Raw genomic sequence first — 20,017 nt, 5'->3', positions numbered from 1 at the left:
TACAGCCTGTCGTGCGTTAAAAAAGCCCAGGAGGGCAGCCATTTCTGAGATACTGGATCCGGCGTGCCTAGCACCGACGATCATACCACGCTCAAAGTCGCTTAGGTCACTCGTTTTGCCCATTCTAACGTTCAATCGAACAGTAACTGAATGCTTCGATGCCTGTCTGCCTGCTTTTTATAGCAAGCCCTGTGACTCACTGTCTGTAGGAGCGCTCCATTTTCATGAACTGGGTTGTGTACCTAATAAACTGGCCAGTGAGTGTGTGTACATTGTCTACCAATTGGTGAGAGCCTCAAATTCCACATTAATTTATACATATCCTCTGTATACATGAATCACAGCAAAGTTAGTTCCTGTTTTTGTCATGTCTTTGGTCACGTTCGGGTGGGTCAAACAAAAACACCATAATGCGCAAGTCGGACACTTTTTATCCCAATAATGCAACACACTTTGGAAGGCGGTGACCAACAATCGACAACGACTTGGAAAAAGTGATCTGCTCGAACGCGCCCACAGAACAAGGAGCCAGATGTTTCACCAGATGTAAAAATCTGAAGCATCCAGTTGGAATTTCCAGAGTAAGCCCAGTGGCCAGCAGAGGGAGTATGGAGCGAGATGGAGCTGAGCCGAAATTCTGCTGATTTTCTCATTGAAGAAAAACGCGATCTCAATACAGTTCTGTTCCCAAAACTAGAATCTGTTACGAACAGAGTGCGCTAAGTTTTGTAGACGTGACCCTTTGCCAAGGTTTCTCAAAATTGCGTCGTTTACAAGGAGTGCAAGGGCGAATTGAGTTATTGCACAAGAGCATTTCAGACGGAAGGCGTTCGCTAACGGAAATATGCAAATACATGTTAGAACGCGCCAATAGGATCTCGCTATCTCACTACATGCTAATGTAGTGAATACACAACATACTGTGCTGAGGTATGTTGTGGTGATAGAAAATAACCACCAGGGGGCAATGTCTCCTTATGGTTAGAGATCAACTACACAGCAGCAAAAATATTTATAACGAACCCAGTTTTCAATGGGAGCAAATTAAGCATAGTGGGCAGAACAAGCAAAGAGGTGGGCGCTATAAATATTTTTGCTGCTGTGTAGTTGATCTCTAACCATAAGGAGACATTGCCCCCTGGTGGTTATTTTCTATCACCACAACATACCTCAGTACAGTATGTTGTGTATTCACTACATTAGTTTAACTCCCATTTCATTAGGCTTTATTCCATTAGAGAAGAATCACAGTGAAGTGGTATAATGCCCATGTATTTCCCACTTTCAGCTCCTGACTGACTGCAGTAAGTACAGAGAGGGTGGAACTAGACTCCTGGTCACAGCACGCACCAAGACAGCTTAGTCAGTGAGAATAAATTCTTCTTGTCAATAACAATCGGTTGGCATTATTGACTTCTTCACCACTCAATCGCTTCACTTCAGAGCATGTGAACACAAACTTTCTAGAACACTAAAAACTGTGGAACCATAGACTCAGAACTCTGATGACTAGAACCGAGGGCAAAACAAAAGAACATTCTATAGAACACCTGCATGACGGCTTAAGTAATGATCTATTCCTGATATGGCATTACATTGTCTGAGTAATACACTACTCTTCATTTGCACCCAACACTGAGATGTGTACACACACAGTTGGTCATATTTGAATCCGAGGTCAAGAGTTGGTAACACAGGCTGCTTCTCAAATGACACCCTATATAGTGCTCTAATTTTGACCAGCGGCCATAGGGCTCTGGTCAATTGAATTATATACTGTAGCATATTAACACAGTAGCTGGGTTTCCATTCAATTGGCGACAGATTTTCAAGCGAATATTCTAAAAACTGCATTAAAAAAAAGCTTATTTCCCACCAGAGATGTGTTATCATCTAATTGACTTGTTGTGGATAAAAGGCTGTGTGATGACAGTGCACATAAAAATAACTTTTGCAGATAAATTCCCATGTACCGAATAAAACATTTAATGGGTTTCCATCGCATTTTCAACTCTACTGATGTTTTTGTCACTAAAAAATTGCTGGAGTATTTCTGTCTGTAATAAAGCACTTTTGTGGGGAAAAAACGAATTCTGATTGTCTGTGCTTGGCTCCCCAGTGGGTGGTCCTATGCCCTCCCAGGCCCACCAGTGGCTACGTCCCTGCCCAGTCATGTGAACTCCATAGATTAGGGCCTCATTTATTTATTTCAATTGACTGATTTCCTTATATGAACTGTAACTCAGCAAAATCATTGAAATTGTTGCATTTATATTCATGTTCAGTATATTTTTTATTTGTCAAATGGCAGCCAAGCATCGATCAGGTCACCAGAATAAGACTCAATATTTATTGGAAAGGTGCATCAAGCTCATCACCGTGCACTTTCATCACCCTGTAAAGTTTATCATAACTTATTTCCTTTGTAACCTAAAAAAACTGTATGCTTTCCTGAGTCATAGGAGGAGGACCACACAACATATCATCGCGTGACTCCAAGTTTATATGATGGTTATTATCAATATTTGTGCATAAAAAAAAAAGTGTTTCCACCACCATTTCTCGCATAATTAATTTTACAGACACAAAAAGATCCCACCTTGTCTAGCGTATTTTGTTTTGTCAACATTTGGAAAGTTTACAGACAGATTTGCTGTTTCCATCAGGCCTCTCATGACATTTTTTTATCCGCCATGTACTTTACTCGCATAAAAAGGTTGGAAACCTGATTAGTGGTACAAGAGAATTCATACACACATTTTAACTATTTAAGAACATCTCCCCTACAATCACAAATATTCTATGAAAATAAAGACAGACAAACAAGGAGAAAGCTATTTCTCCTATGAGCCGAGGATGCTGATTGGCTCATTTAGAAAAAAGTTCAGGTGCTCTCCCTGATTGGACAATGATTAAGAAGGCAGGTATGTGTGTTTGTGTGTTCAAAGGCCCTTGTTGAAGTAGACGTATTCTACACTGTCCCCGTAGCGAGACAAGATGGATGCCCTTAGCTCTGGCTCCAGCTTAGACACGGCCATGGAGCTGAAAGAAAGTGAGAGGAAGAGTGCGATCTAAACCAAGGGAGAGTCTAATACGTTACTGTAGGTGAGCTAAAACAGCTACTACCATCATGAAGGCGCATTACTGAATGCTGCCCAGTCGACAGGCTACTTACCATTGCTGAGGGAACAGGGAGCAGGCTGCAGGCACCATGAAGACCAGGCTGCAAAACAGACATTACATTTTAGTCATTTAGCAGACGCTCTTATCCAGAGCGACTTACAGGAGCAATTAGGGTTAAGTGCCTTGCTCAAGGGCACAGACAGATTTTTCACCTAGTCGGCTCGGGAATTAGAACCAGCAACCTTTCGGTTACTGGCACAACGCTCTTAACCACTAAGCTACCTGCCGCCCCATGGAGGGTTAGGTGACTGTGCCTACTGAGACGTATGGTTGTGTCCCAAATGGTACCCTATTCCCTACATAGCACACTACTTTTGACCAGGGCCCAAAGAACAATCCCCTGAACCAAACACATCTTCATGGTTCAACCTCCTAAACAGTCCTACTTACAACACTCCCACCATCATGACTTGTAAAGGTCCGTGGAAGAAGGTGATCCTCTGTTAACCAAAAGACAGAGCTTGTTAGCAATAAACAAACCGCAACGCCAGACAGAATCTGCACTGTCAGCATGTTTAGTCAAGAACAACGTAACTGTGGATATTTAGTCAATGCTTATTCAATAACAATGTAGCTAGCTAGCCTATGCATGTCTAGTAGCAGCATTTGGTGTATTTTAATAAAAGTCCCACCTGCATAAACTTGTATTTCTCCAGTCTCTGCATGATGATGGGGAGAATGACTAGGAGAAGAGAGGGGGAAAGGGAAAGGATATAAAGTAGAAGGTGGCAACAAGAGGAGAATAATGAGTCATTGAAGGGAGCAACAGGGTCACACTCCAACACAGCTCCACTTCCCATTGTCTATGGAGCGAGGACTGAGCTCAAACTCTACAGCTCCAGCCCTCCTCCTTAAACCTTTGAAACGTACTCATGCCCGGTGCTGCCATGGTAATCCGGGAAATGACCACCTGGGTGATGCCCTTCACAGCTGCTTTCTGGAAAGAAAAAATAAAGAAAAATTGGGAACGGAGGAGTAGGTACAACGTAATTTCTCTGCTCTTGTGTAACAGTCAGAAATAGGATATTTAATTATCCAGACATTCCCAGTGCTGTTACCTTGGAATGGCCAAGTTTGTTTCCATTCTCATCTGTTACAGCTATGCCATTCAGGAGCTCCCTGAGAGGAGAGGAGAGAAGGACATGATCAACAACTCACTGTTGTCTTCATGGGGATGCTAATACACTATCAGAATAGATGCTAATACTCAAGTGACCTCAATTGAGTATGTACTCACTGTTGCCTCATCATTGGGATGTTGACGCAGTTAGCGGATGCCACGGCTGCAAACGGAACCCAGCGCGCCACCAGGGGAGGGGCTCTCTACAGAAGGGGGCGGAGACAAGATGGGAAGGGGAAGTTGAACATGTAATCAATCAAACCAGTCTGTGTGCGTGTTATGTTCTTTGAACAATACCTTTGTGTAGAAGTTGAGTCCCACAGCAGTGGCTAGAGCTGTGCTAGTCGCTGTTAAATAGGCTACTCCGATCTGACTGAAGAGGTAGAGAAAAGAGATTGATCGTAAGACATTTAAATTATATTCTCCATGTGCATTACAATACAGTCACCACAACAGTGTGTGTGTGGTCTGCAGGGTCATACTTGGGTGTGATGGGGGAAGCAGCGTTTCTGTTGGTGTAGTTGACCAGAGCATTAAACGACTGATTCACCCACTGCCAGAACACTACAGCAGGGACTGTCCTAGAGAGAAAGAGAGCGAGAGAATGATAGGAAGAGAGTGGGGACAGAGGGATATAAATGTAGGATTAGAAGTCATCGCTCCAAACGTACCTATGTTCGGCTAACCTAAAGATCTCAAATCTGTGTGTGTGTACCTGTAGAACTGTAGCATACCGCCCGTTATGGCCATCCCTCCGGGCACCTGGAAGGACATTCGACCAATCAGGTTCATGCGATCGCCAGTGTCAGGGTGAAAGGCAGAGTCATAGAGCTTCTTGGAGTAGTGCAGCTGTTCCTCTGTGGTGCCGGGGGGAATGGAACCCGCTCTAGAAAAGGAGAACCACACAGAACCCAGGTTCTCATCATAAGGAACAAAAACTGTAGACATAACAATGCAGGGGAATTACTACTTAATAATAATATAATTTGGTGCGCGCTTAATTATATTTGTCCTATTAGACACATGTTCAAGTGTGTATTGGAAATGTGTTCTAGCATATCCCAACTCCCCCTGAGACACCAGCAGAGAGTTGTGGTCGGAGCCAGGGTCCAGCATTTTACCAGCGTCCCTGGAGCAAATAGGGTTAAGTGCCTTGCTCAAGGGCACAACAGATTTTCCAACTTGTCGGCTCCAGGATTCGAACCAGCAACCTTTGGGTTACTGGCCAAACGCTCTAACCTCGTGGTGTCTGTGTGTGCGTTACCTGCAGCTCTCCACCAGTGCTTTAGCCTCATCCAGTTGTGAGTCCGGCAGAAGTGCTGTCCTCCAGTCTGTGATGTTGGCAAAGTGCTTCAGTCTGCCCATAAACGTGGACTGATCCCACCGTGGCACGTCAATGTCAAACCCGCTCACTGCCATCGCGACGCTCCGCCTCACAACCTAGGTCTAAAGTCACAAATGCTGTCTCCAAACCACCTCGCCCGTCCCAAACCGAGTCGAGTCTGCAGTCACCGTTTGGTTCCTTGGTCTTGTACCAACCTGGTCCACTCAGCCCTTCTGGTCTGCCTCTGGAAGAACAGAAACACATGAGTCTTTCTGTTTTCAGTTGTTAGAATAGCCTTCACTTTAGTGTAAGCTTAATAAAGTGTAGGACTAATTACAGTATCATATAATTTAAATCCTCAGTTTCCTGTGTAAAAAATAATAATAATCCTCCCAGGGTTCTCTGGGTAACCTACTTTCTAACCAATCAGACCAGTTAGAGCCATAACCTTTGAACCCAGCCCTGGGGTAGCCCTCCCTGTGTTTCCCACGGTGTGTGTATGTGTCTATTTATCACTCAGCAAACTGAACTGACCAGAGTTGATTCACTCACAGGAGACAGTAACAGAATCAGTTTAATTAATAATCAACCACCCTTCCACAGTTCACTCAAAGTTCCTCTGGGGTCACAGTGTGGCATAGTCTGCATCAGAGCATTTCCTTCCTACCCATTTCAAACAACCAGAGATGGTGTGTGGCATCTGCAGTAGCCAAAAACCAGTCTGTTGACCAGGGCTGCATCTCAATAGTCTAAAAGTGGCTTCCTCTACTTGTCTCCTTTCTTTCATCTGTATTGATGTTTAAAAAAATGGACAAGTTCAAACAAATCTCCAGATTAAAGTATAACCTCATGTTCTTAGATCAGAGCAGTGCATGCAAGGAAACGAGGCGAGAAGGAGAGGAGGCCATTCTAGAGAATATTGAGATGCACCCAGGCCCAGGACAGCCAGGCAAGAAGCAGGCTGGAACCAGAGCTGTTCAGAGTTGTTTGTTTGAACAGCAGGGTCATGTACACTCTCTGCTGCAGCTGCACAATGAGCAGGAATGAACACAGACCAAGCACAGCATCTCAGTACAGTGACATATCACTGACCAAGTCTGAATGGATGAATAAACATGAATTAATGAACAAACGTTTGGTATGAATGGTGTGAAGCGAGATCGAGAGTAAGGGCCGAGGGAGAGAGGGGACTGGGAGGAAGATGTGAATGAATAACAAGGGGGTCAGAGAGTTGAAAAGCCTGAAAGCGTGTGATGAGGTTGAGAATAAAGTAAGGATATTATCAACCGCAGGTATTTATTTTCCACAGGGCAGGCTAGTTAGACTGGACGTCCATCTATGGCTGCATCTCAATACTCTACAGTGGCCCCTCTCCATCTACACTGATCTGATTCTTCCGCTGCTCTATGATCGCGGAAAATAAACGTTCATGGGCGTGGCTGGAGCAATCAGGCCCCCAGTGTCCGGTCTGGAGGGTGAAGTCAAGAGGTCTACAGCTCGGCTACTGTGTAGCAACCTAGCGGTCCAAACGCCCTGATCTGCCCTAGAAAGCCTATGTAATTTACGATCCACAGAACAACCAAACAACATTTTTGGGGATGGACGTTTTGGCCTCAAAAATGTGTTTATTATGATCACGTTCGATCACAACCACTGGCCTGCAGTCTAGAAGAGGCTCTGGTTGACTCTCAGGCAGGATGAAAGCGACTGTAATCCTTTCCTAGTTATCCTTTGCTGGTGCCATTCCAGCCAGATATACTTTTGAGGAGATAGGAAACTCCATTGGAATCTTATTAACCCCCATTGTGTAAATTGCCCATGCTTCGTCAATGGCCCCGCGCAAAGGGAGAGTGCTCCTTCAAGGAGTGAATGGGAGAATTGGTCGATAGCTCAAAAACACAACATTACAAATATTTTCCGAGATGTGAGACAGTTACATCTCTGATGTTCGACTTCAATGCGTTTAAGACAACTGGGAACTCGGGGAAAAACGAGATCAAATCATGACGTCTGATCTTAAGGTCGGAAAGTGGCCGAGTTGCCGACTAGGAAATCCGAATTGGATGACCGTTCAAACCGATTTTTCCCAGTCGGAGCTCGTTTATTTCAGAGTTCCCCGTTGTCTTTAACGCACTGAAGATTTTTGAACGCGGCATGCTTCAAATTCAAATACTTCCGGCTTCATGAGCCATCGGGAGATGTCCATAGGATTACGTGGATGTCGTCAGCGCTATCACTAGCTACTGGTTTTAATGTCTATGGGAGCAATGTGGTTGGGTTGCCAGGCAAGTGAAACCTGTTCTTCAGAACCGGTGCAAATAAAGGAAAGGAGATGAGAGGAAGCTAAGATAAATGAGATTTTCCCCGAGTCTGTGCAGTTAAACCATGAGAGAAAACTAGTAACCTAAAAAAGGCAGTAAAGACAATTAACTACAACTGCAGCCAGCAGTAAACAAGTAGCTAGTTTGCTACATTCAAAGCAATCTTGCAAGACTGTCGAGAAGCTAGACTAATTGTTCACATCCATCCTGTGCCATGTGCCTCTGCATGTCTAGAACAGCTGCACTCCTCATTATGCATTGGACCATCATATTGTGGGACATTATTGGATTCACCGTAAAGCTATCATTCGGACTGATGAAACTTGCCTGTCATGTTACCCGCATTTTGCGAAGCATGCTAGCAGCTTTGTCCAACAAGCACGTCCAGAAATGAGAGATAGCTGGCAACAAAAACACTATCAATACCTGCAACAAAGTAGCACAAGAAACATACATTACCTTCAGCGCTGGACTGCAAGATTATTATTATTATACAATGTAACTTGCTAAATGTTTCAAGTCAAGATCCCAGCAGTTGGTAGTAGGGGAGGGTGCACGTGGCACCGCTTCCTCCAATCACAGCCTGGGGCAGCTCCCTTTCCGAACATCTGTCTCTAGAAATAAATACTTATATGAACTTTTAGTCATCTCATCTTTGAAACTCTGCTTGCAGCAGATCTTTACTTTTGTATTTCTAAAGCAAAATACATGCATATGACAATGATAGCTAGCTATCGAGCTAAAGCGACCTCAATGATAAAGAAAACATATAGATAATAAATGTACAGTGTTGGTATTTATGCCTCTGCTAGTACACAGTGTATTTCTGACGTGGGGAATGTTTTGTTCACAGAGCTTTTGATATTAGCTAAAGTGGCTACTTTTAACGATAAGGGCCTTTGTTTACGCACACACTTGTGCTTTACGTGTGCGTTTGTGTAAAACGTCATCACGCCCTAGTAACCTCGGCAGCGTCTTGGGAAGATAGATCGCTAGCTAAAGCAACAAGATGGTGAGTTAAATTGACTGTGATAAATTGCTATTATAATGTAGATCGAACTGAATAAATGCATAATAAACAATACTATCGAATATATTTTTTTTCTTCAAATTACTGCCACTGTACCCTTTAAGACATTCATAAATTGGTGAAAAATAAAGATGTTTCAAAAGCTGACTGCAGCGCCAGCGGTCTTGTTGCTCCATTGGTTTAGCTAGCATCATGATGAGATGTGTAGTATAGCTAACTAGCTAGGTAAACTCCGTTAACTGTTGCTAGCTACATAACTAGTTCAGTCGCTTCAGAACACTTTCCCTCTTTGAAACCACCGTGTCATCCTGAAGAGAGCGTCATTATTTCGAGAATCATTCTCTATTTTCTGTATCCTCTCTGCGCATCCTCTCAAGTCGCAGGCATCTGTTCGGCCTGTTGTCGAGGGATGCAAGTAGCTAGCTAGGTACAGTAGTTGGCTAATTTAGATAGCAGGTTTACTAGCAGATTGTAACGAGCTAATGTGAACCTCCATTATCCGTTACAGGTTGGGTACTGTTTTGCATAACACAGATAATTTTCCACTAACCTTAACTTGGCGATGCTTCCTCAATGGTCGACATGGAAGACAGCCAATGTCTTCTAAACATCCCCCAAAAATGTATAGTTGCAGGGGGTTTGTTTGAATTTAGAGAATGCTCCATGAAGTAATCCAACAATGTGTATGCCGCCATCTTGTCTATTTAAAAGGTGAGTGGCACTTTGGGGTGGACACCCACCTGTCTCAATCAATGAGAGAAGATTTGAAATAGTCAAGATGGCAGCAACATTTTTAACAGCAGGCTTGCCAGAAGTTTCCGACCCTACCCTTACACTTGTTTACACTGAGCTGCACTGGGGTCGGAACGCAATCATGGTTACATTAAGACACTGTGGAGCCTGCCCGAGATATGGTTTGAAAAACGTACCTCAAAGCAGGGATGGGATATGCCACCTGTACTCCAAATGTTACCTTTATCCACACTGATACATTGAGAAGATTGAAATACTGCTAGTTTTCCTGGAAAACTGCCCTTTTCGTGCTCATGCTAGCTAGCAGTAGCCACCGCAGCCATTTTGGAATGGCACTGTCGGCCAATCAGCTCCTTTGTTGTTCAACGCAACATGCCATTCCAAAATGTCTGCAGTGGCTACTGCTAGCTAGTATGAGCACGAAAAGGGCAGTTTTCCAGGAAAGCTAGCAGTATTTAAATGTTCTCAATGTATCAGTGTGGATAAAGGTAACATTTGCCGTACAGTGGCATATCCTATCCCTGCATTGAGGTATGTTTTCCGACACATATATTTTGTTCCGGCTCCATGGTGTCTTAAACGAAAGATTCACCCATTTTGAATGTTGTATTGTTTTTGTGCATCTCTGGATGATGTTCTATCGATTCCCTGGGTCATTTCATGTTTTTTTGTGTATTTGAGTTATTGGCGTTCAAGCAGGCAGAAATCCGGCCGGTATGACGTAGCACTGTGATAAAGTCGCTCTCACTACACTGGAAGTTAATAGGAATACGACTTTTAGATTGCGAAAATGTATATCATACATGTCAGATTTCAATACTGGCCAATGTCATAACTCGGGAGGATGTCTTCTCTCGAATGAGCCATTGATCATATTTTTGCGATATTCCTATCTCAATAAAAAAAATATTTAACGGAGGGTCTAGCACATTATTTGTCTGCCTCTTTAGTCCAGGGTGCATTGCATGGTGCCGTTGCCAGAGATATTATAGAAAGGATATAGGAATCCAATTAATTAAGGAACGTATAACGCCCCACCCAGCAGACTGTCGACCAATCGCGTTCATGTTGTCAAGCTGCGTCACACGGTTGCTAAGCTAATCGTCACATAATCCCTTCCCAAAGTCAGTGTATACTGTATGTCAAGAAACGTGCCTATTTTCCTCGAAAGTACGCAGTGTCACGATTCCAAAGCTATACGATATTACAGATAGCAAGTTAATTATCTCACATCTCTGAAAAGATTTGTAATGTTGTACTTCTTGTTGATGAAATTCGTGCTAATGTTGGGTTTTTGAGCTAGCGCCCAATAGACTCCCATTCACTCCTTGACAGAGAGCGCTCCTTGTCCTAGAATAGCCCAGAATGCACCGCACGGCCCATTGACGTAGCATGGGCAACGTTTCCCATTTCCTCAAAAGTATATCTGCCATTGCGAATGTTAGACAACTCTGTGAGGCACATCTATCTGCAGGTTGAACATGGTGAGATTGTAGACTCCTAAATTGATTGTGCAGTGTGTTTAGGCTATTTTACAGCTGATATTGTTTTTGGTATTATTGTGTGTAGCTACGTTTGCTAGCTAGCCAGCCAGCCCATAGAGAGAGCATTGCGTTGTGGATTTTGTAGTCGACTTGAGCTGCAACAGATTTCCACAACAATTTTCCATGTTGCTACCAACCGTATTATAACGGCAAAATGATACATTTGTTCACAAAAAATATTGTTCTCACATATTAATGTTATTTAACACTAAATTCAAAGGAATGAGTGGTTTTGGGTGGATTTTTCCTTTAATGTAACCATGATTGCGTTCCGAACCCAGTGTAAACGAGCGTAACGGTAGGGTCGGAATCTTCTGGCGAATAGCCAGTATGCTCCTGTAGCTCCTCCATTGGTCATGTCACGACTCAGGATAACCCATAACGGATCGGATTTTGATATGTTGCAGGGTTTGCTGTCAATCCTTCGAAAGCTAAAGAGCACACCTGATCAGGAGGTTCGGATCTTGTTGCTGGGTTTGGACAACGGAGGAAAGACCACGCTGCTGAAACAACTGGCCTCTGAGGACATCAGTCACATCACCCCCACACAGGTAATGAGGAACACACACACACACATTTAGGGGAGCCTAGTATTTTTTTATTTGAGGTAGAATTGCAATGTGTAAAGGTTTATACTTGTTGAAGCCAATTAAGATGTTGCCTGTCAACACTCCAACATATTGAGAAAACACTGTTTTTTTTGTTTTTTTTGTTTTTGCTATCACTCATTACTGTAGCCTATGCTATTTAATACTGTAAACTGTAGTATCTATCCACAATGGACTAGGATGAGAATATTCCGTGCCCCCAGTCGAATTGGAGTTGATGACAACGCAAAGACCGTCAATAACCTACGGAACTTAAGATGAACTCATGCAGTATTAAGCCATGGAATACCTTGATTGGCCAGTGAGTGGCCAAGCCCTAGTCACACCTACAGCGTGTTTATTCATCGAAACCCAGCCCTTTCGCGCCACCGCCAGCTATTGCGCTCATAATTCCGGCTGTGAAAATAGCAAAAATATCTCTGACACACCCCCAGACCTATAGCACTGCCGCCAGCACTTAGATTTACCATTGCCTTAGATTTGTTAAAATAAAGCCCTACAGCTTGTTTATTCATCGAAACCCAGCCCTTTCGCGCCACCGCCAGCTATTGCGCTCATAATTCCGGCTGTGAAAATAGCAAAAATATCTCTGACACACCCCCAGACCTATAGCACTGCCGCCAGCACTTAGATTTACCATTGCCTTAGATTTGTTAAAATAAAGCCCTAACACTTTAACCCCCCCCCCCTCTCTCTCTCTCTCCCTCTCTCCCTCTCTCCAGGGCTTCAACATAAAGAGTGTTCAGTCTCAGGGTTTTAAGCTGAATGTGTGGGACATCGGGGGACAGAGGAAGATCAGACCCTACTGGAGAAACTACTTTGAGAACACTGACGTGCTGGTGAGTGGCTCAACCATAGCTTCCTTTACGGGGGTATTACTTTTATACAGTGGGGAGAACAAGTATTTGATACACTGCCAATTTTGCAGATTTTCCTATTTACAAAGCATGTAGAGGTCTGTAATTTTTATCATAGGTACACTTCAACTGTGAGAGACGGAATCTAAAACAAAAATCCAGAAAATCACATTGTATGATTTTTAAGTAATTAATTTGCTTTTTATTGCATGACATAAGTATTTGATACATCAGAAAAGCAGAACTTAATATTTGGTACAGAAACCTTTGTTTGCAATTACAGAGATCATACGTTTCCTGTAGGTCTTGACCAGGTTTGCACACACTGCAGCAGGGATTTTGGCCCACTCCTCCATACAGACCTTCTCCAGATCCTTCAGGTTTCGGGGCTGTCGCTGGGCAATACGGACTTTCAGCTCCCTCCAAAGATTTTCTATTGGGTTCAGGTCTGGAGACTGGCTAGGCCACTCCAGGACCTTGAGATGCTTCTTACGGAGCCACTCCTTAGTTGCCCTGGCTGTGTGTTTCGGGTCGTTGTCATGCTGGAAGACCCAGCCACGACCCATCTTCAATGCTCTTACTGAGGGAAGTAGGTTGTTGGCCAAGATCTCGCGATACATGGCCCCATCCATCCTCCCCTCAATACGGTGCAGTCGTCCTGTCCCCTTTGCAGAAAAGCATCCCCAAAGAATGATGTTTCCACCTCCATGCTTCACGGTTGGGATGGTGTTCTTGGGGTTGTACTCATCCTTCTTCTTCCTCCAAACATGGCGAGTGGAGTTTAGACCAAAAAGCTATATTTTTGTCTCATCAGACCACATGACCTTCTCCCATTCCTCCTCTGGATCATCCAGATGGTCATTGGCAAACTTCAGACGGGCCTGGACATGCGCTGGCTTGAGCAGGGGGACCTTGCGTGCGCTGCAGGATTTTAATCAATGACGTTGTAGTATGTTACTAATGGTTATCTTTGAGACTGTGGTCCCAGCTCTCTTCAGGTCATTGACCAGGTCCTGCCGTGTAGTTCTGGGCTGATCCCTCACCTTCCTCATGATCATTGATGCCCCACGAGGTGAGATCTTGCATGGAGCCCCAGACCGAAGGTGATTGACCGTCATCTTGAACTTCTTCCATTTTTTTTTGCGGTTGGAGTCTGTTTGATTGAGTGTGTGGACAGGTGTCTTTTATACAGGTAACGAGTTCAAACAGGTGCAGTTAATACAGGTAATGAGTGGAGAACAGGAGGGCTTCTTAAAGAAAAACTAACAGGTCTGTGAGAGCCGAAATTCTTACTGGTTGGTAGGTGATCAAATACTTATGTCATGCAATAAAATGCAAATTAATTACTTAAAAATCATACAATATGTTTTAGATTCCGTCTCTCACAGGTGAAGTGTACCTATGATAAAAATTACAGACCTCTACATGCTTTGTAAGTAGGAAAACCTGCAAAATCGGCAGTGTATCAAATACTTGTTCTCCCCACTGTATATATATATATATATATACAGTGGGGGGAAAAAGTATTTAGTCAGCCACCAATTGTGCAAGTTCTCCCACTTAAAAAGATGAGAGAGGCCTGTAATTTTCTTCATAGGTACACGTCAACTATGACAGACAAATTGAGAATTTTTTTTCCAGAAAATCACATTGTAGGATTTTTTATGAATTTATTTGCAAATTATGGTGGAAAATAAGTATTTGGTCACCTACAAACAAGCAAGATTTCTGGCTCTCACAGACCTGTAACTTCTTCTTTAAGAGGCTCCTCTGTCCTCCACTCGTTACCTGTATTAATGGCACCTGTTTGAACTTGTTATCAGTATAAAAGACACCTGTCCACAACCTCAAACAGTCACACTCCAAACTCCACTATGGCCAAGACCAAAGAGCTGTCAAAGGACACCAGAAACAAAATTGTAGACCTGCACCAGGCTGGGAAGACTGAATCTGCAATAGGTAAGCAGCTTGGTTTGAAGAAATCAACTGTGGGAGCAATTATTAGGAAATGGAAAACATACAAGACCCCTGATAATCTCCCTCGATCTGGGGCTCCACACAAGATCTCACTCCGTGGGGTCAAAATGATCACAAGAACGGTGAGCAAAAATCCCAGAACCACACGTGGGACCTAGTGAATGACCTGCAGAGAGCTGGGACCAAAGTAACAAAGCCTAACATCAGTAACACACTACGCCGCCAGGGACTCAAATCCTGCAATGCCAGACGTGTCCCCCTGCTTAAGCCAATACATGTCCAGGCCCGTCTGAAGTTTGCATTTGGATGATCCAGAAGAGGATTGGGAGAATGTCATATGGTCAGATGAAACCAAAATATAACTTTTTGGTAAAAACTCAACTCGTCGTGTTTGGAGGACAAAGAATGCTGAGTTGCATCCAAAGAACACCATACCTACTGTGAAGCATGGGGGTGGAAACATCATGCTTTGGGGCTCTTTTTCTGCAAAGGGACCAGGACGACTGATCCGTGTAAAGGAAATAATGAATGGGGCCATGTATCATGAGATTTTGAGTGAAAACCTCCTTCCATCAGCAAGGGCATTGAAGATGAAACGTGGCTGGGTCTTTCAGCATGACAATGATCCCAAACACACCGCCCGGGCAACGAAGGAGTGGCTTCGTAAGAAGCATTTCAAGGTCCTGGAGTGGCCTAGCCAGTCTCCAGATCTCAACCCCATAGAAAATGAGGGAGTTGAAAGTCCGTGTTGCCCAGCGACAGCCCCAAAACATCACTGCTCTAGAGGAGATCTGCATGGAGGAATGGGCCAAAATACCAGCAACAGTGTGTGAAAACCTTGTGAAGACTTACAGAAAACGTTTGACCTGTGTCATTGCCAACAAAGGGTATATAACAAAGTATTGAGAAACTTTTGTTATTGACCAAATACTTATTTTCCACCATAATTTGCAAATACATTCATTAAAAATCCTACAATGTGATTTTCTGGAAAAAAAAATCTCATTTTGTCTGTCATAGTTGACGTGTACCTATGATGAAAATTACAGGCCTCTCTCATCTTTTTAAGTGGGAGAACTTGCACAATTGGTGGCTGACTAAATACTTTTTTCCCCCACTGTATACAGCTCTGGAAAAAATTAAGAGACCACTGCAAAATTATCAGTTTCTCTGGTTTTACTATTTATAGGTATGTGTTTGGGTAAAATTAACCTTTTTTAAAATTCTATAAACTACTGACAACATTTCTCACAAATTCCAAATAAAAAGATTGTCATTTAGAGCATTTATTTGCAGAAAATGACAACTGTTCAAAATAACAAAAAAGATGCAGTGTTGTCAGACCTCGATTAATGCAAAGAAAATAAGTTCATGTTCATTTTTAAACAACACAATACTAATGTTTTAACTTAGAAAGAGTTCATAAATCAATATTTGGTGGAATGACCCTGATTTTCAATCACAGCTTTCATGCGTCTTGGCATGCTCTCCACCAGTCTTTCACATTGATGTTGGGTGACTTTATGCCACTCCTGGCGCAAAAATTCAAGCAGCTCGGCTTTGTTTGATGGCTTGTGACCATCCATCTTCCTCTTGATCACATTCCAGAAGTTTTCAATGGGGTTCAGGTCTGGAGATTGGGCTGGCCATGACAGGGTCTTGATCTGGTGGTCCTCCATCCACACCTTGATTGACCTGGCTGTGTGGCATGGCGCATTGTCCTGATGGAAAAACCAATCCTCAGAGTTGGGGAACAATGTCAGAGCAAAAGGAAGCAGGTTTTCTTCCAGGACAACCTTGTACGTGGCTTGATTCATGCGTCCTTCACAAAGACAAATCTGCCCGATTCCAGCCTTGCTGAAGCACCCCCAGATCATCGCCGATCCTCCACCAAATTTCACAGTGGGTGCGAGACACTGTGGCTTGTAGGCCTCTCCAGGTCTCCGTCTAACCATTAGACGACCAGGTGTTGGGCAAAGCTGAAAATTGGACTCATCAGAGAAAATGACCTTACTCCAGTCCTCTACGGTCCAATCCTTATGGTCTTTTGCAAACCTCAGCCTGGCTCTTCTTTGCTTCTCATTGATGAAGGGCTTTTTTCTAGCTTTGCACGACTTCAGCCCTGCCCCTAGGAGCCTGTTTCGAACCGTCCTCGCCGTGCACTTCACCCCAGCTGCCGTTTGCCATTATTTTTGTAGGTCACTTGATGTCATCCTACGGTTGTTGAGTGACATTCAAATGAGTTGGCGGTCATCCCGGTCAGTAGAGAGTCGTTTTCACCCTGTGCCGGTCTGTAGCTTTGTTGTCCCCAATGTCTGCTGCTTTACCTTGTTCTTATGAACCACCGTCTATGACATTTTAAGGACGGAAGCAACCTGACGCTCACTGTATCCCTCTACCAGTAAAGCCAGAATTGAACCCTTCATTTCCTCACTCAAAACTTTCCTTTTCAACTCTTTTGGCATGGTCCATTGTTATTTTTTGATTAATATTACTTTTGAGGTACTATTAGCACTGTTTTTGCCATCCAGCTGGTCCTATTGCAAGAGGATAGTGATGACCACAGCAGTGGTTTTTATACTTTTCCTCGTTAAATAAGATTTGGTTCATGTGATCACCTAATCAGTACCTAATTCAGTAGAATGAGGTGTGCCTGTGTTGGAATTCAACAAACACTGGAATGGAATGGCTGTCATACATGTAGAGATGCTGATTTAAGAAACATTTGCAGTGGTCTCTTAATTTTTTCCAGAGCTGTGTGTGTATATATATATATATATATATATATATATATATATATATATATATATATATATATATATATATATATATATATACATACACACACACACACACACACCACCAGTAGTGTGCGATTTAATAATTTTGAATGGAGACACTACCGTATTTCAGATTTACGTCATCGACAGTGCAGACAGAAAAAGATTTGAGGAGACGGGACAGGTGAGTTTTCTTTCTCTTCAGTGATGTTCGTGGGCTGTGTAATGTGCATATTCTGGGTATACATAAGTTTATATTGGGATCCCATGCTGATGCGTGCTTGTGTTCTAGGAGCTGGCTGAGCTGTTGGATGAGGAGAAGCTGAGTGGGGTTCCAGTGCTGATCTTTGCCAACAAGCAAGACCTGCTGACGGCTGCCCCAGCTTCTGAGATCGCTGAGGGACTCAACCTGCACACTATCCGGGACCGCGTCTGGCAGATCCAGTCCTGCTCCGCCCTCACCGGAGAGGGGGTACAGGTGAGACACCAGCCATAACCCATCCATCTACAACAGGGGTTGGGGTCAATTCATGTTTTCAATTCAGGAAGTGACATTTTATTCTCTTTCTGTTTCCTTTCAGGACGGAATGAACTGGGTCTGCAAGAGCGTCAACGCTAAGAAGAAGTAGCACAGCTGTCTGCTTTCACACACACACACACGCCCTGAGCCTGTGAGAGGACGGGGTGTACCTGTGAATGTACACACTAAACCAACATGGACTTGAAGAAAGTTTTTAACTGCCTGGCTGGTCTCTACACATTGTTTACTAAACTACAACTCTCGCTAGAACTACAACTTCCATTGTTGCTCTTCAAAATTAAGTATTTGTATTTGGGGGTACAAAGGGAAGGAAACCCATCCCAGGAGACCTCCCAGCCTGACATTCCGCCCGTGACATTCCAGACCTTTCTACTGTCCTTCACCACAACACCAGCCTCTCTTCTCTCTTTCTCTTCCCTCTCTCCTAGCCTGGGTACCAGTCTGTTTAGCTTACATTCCACTCCTTGTACTCTGTGTCATATGCCAAAGCATCACAGGAGTGGCAAGGAGTGGAATGATAGCAAAACAGACTGTTACCCAGACTACCTCTCTCCCCCTCTCATTTGATCTCTCTTTCTGTCTCATCTCTCTTTCCCCCTTTTTCTTATTCGTACAGTTTGCTCAGTTGTTGTTTTTTATTCCATGCTCCAAGCTCTTTTCTCGCTGCAGTTCTGTTTGAAGTGGGGTATATTTTTGTAATTCTCTATTTATGATGAAGTAGAGGGTAATAGCCTACTCTAGGATGCTTACAAATAACAGAAACGGTGTGTGGTTACGGTTACTGGTTACTAGGATAACAGGGCAACATTGTATACTGTGCTTTACTCCCCTGTGAAAAGGTTACGTGTGTTAATATGTAAAAATAAAATAAAAGAACACTATAGGGCAAATCTGAAATGGCACCCTGTTCCCTAAATAATGAACTTGAGTCGACCACAGCCCATATGAGTAGAGCCCTATCTAGTGAATAGTGTTCCATTTTGGACGAAGTCTATTAAATGAAATGGAAAAAGACTACATTTTTGATGATCAATTGTATATAACTCGCCCCCCTATTCATATGTTATGTTATGCACATGCAGTAGAGTATATATTACACCTGTACTATGTAATCTATCGTATCTGCATATGTAACGTATGTGTTGATCAGTGGAGGCTGGTGGGAGGAGCTATAGGAGGACGGGCTCATTGTAATGGCTGGAATGGAACGGTATCAAACATATGGAAACCACATGTTTGACTCTGTTCCGTTGATTCCATTCCAGCCATTACAATGAGCCCATCCTCCTATAACTCCTCCCACCAGCCTACACTGGTGTTGATAGATTTTAACAGGGATAAATGACAATGTGTTTCTCATGTGTGTTTCATTGTCTTGGGTTTTAGAGGGCATTTACACAAAAGGCCTTTTCTTTTTGATATTCTTGAATGTGATCTGTCCAAGGATTGAAGGTACGTGAATAAAATGTGATGGGAAAAATTGCATTGTTTTCTGACCTGGCTGTAGAGTGGTAGTATAGAGGCCCAGCCAACACACACACAGTTCTGTGTGATGCCCTGTGGAGCTGTGGAGGACACCACTTTACCCCAGACAACACCGCCTGACCAAAAAACATCTCCGCTGCCCAGACCCTTGTCGTTGACAGTCCCTGGAGAGACCCCACACCAGAGCCTTTTTCATCTCCAAAACACTAATGCCACACACACAGGTGGGGTAACAGACTAACATCGCCTCAGGCAGGTGGGGTCAGCTGGTTTTGACATTGTCAAGGCCCAGCTGGTTGGGCCCCTGAATGGGCAGCTCTCTGTGTTTGTCGTGGCTGGCAGCCTTTATAGCTAGTCTAACCACTCCGCCACAGTCGATTCCTACAGGCCTATGTTTAACTACTAGTCAGACCGTAGCTGTTCAGTGGTTGGTTCAGGCCTGCTGCACATAGTTGTGAGGGTGTTGCATCTGCTACAGGGGAGAGAACACTGGC

At 43.6% G+C, this 20,017-nt stretch overlaps 2 protein-coding genes across 2 annotated transcripts; one reads left to right on the top strand and one right to left on the bottom strand.

The window, feature by feature from the left end:
- Nucleotides 1-2,336: 2,336 nt before the first annotated feature.
- Nucleotides 2,337-8,781, bottom strand: sfxn2 (sideroflexin 2). Its single transcript, XM_084162862.1, has 12 exons — nt 8,408-8,781; nt 5,568-5,871; nt 5,019-5,189; nt 4,786-4,884; nt 4,601-4,676; nt 4,421-4,506; nt 4,242-4,302; nt 4,054-4,120; nt 3,816-3,865; nt 3,574-3,623; nt 3,176-3,223; nt 2,337-3,042 (listed from the first exon to the last, which is right to left on the bottom strand). Exons 2-12 carry the CDS (start codon nt 5,720-5,722, stop codon nt 2,943-2,945), a joined length of 963 nt encoding a protein of 320 aa, XP_084018988.1. The 5' UTR covers nt 5,723-5,871; nt 8,408-8,781; the 3' UTR covers nt 2,337-2,942.
- A 112-nt stretch (nt 8,782-8,893) lies between these two features.
- LOC311130179 (ADP-ribosylation factor-like protein 3) lies at nt 8,894-19,513 on the top strand. Its single transcript, XM_084162874.1, has 6 exons — nt 8,894-8,960; nt 11,683-11,826; nt 12,606-12,722; nt 17,631-17,681; nt 17,790-17,975; nt 18,079-19,513. The coding sequence occupies exons 1-6, from the start codon at nt 8,958-8,960 to the stop codon at nt 18,124-18,126; spliced, it is 549 nt and encodes a 182-aa protein (XP_084019000.1). The 5' UTR covers nt 8,894-8,957; the 3' UTR covers nt 18,127-19,513.
- Nucleotides 19,514-20,017: the final 504 nt, after the last annotated feature.

The sequence above is a fragment of the Coregonus lavaretus genome (genome assembly GCF_964263955.1).
Source record: "Coregonus lavaretus genome assembly, chromosome: 1".
Lineage (NCBI taxonomy): Eukaryota > Metazoa > Chordata > Actinopteri > Salmoniformes > Salmonidae > Coregonus > Coregonus lavaretus.
This window is presented reverse-complemented; position numbering and strand designations above follow the sequence as displayed.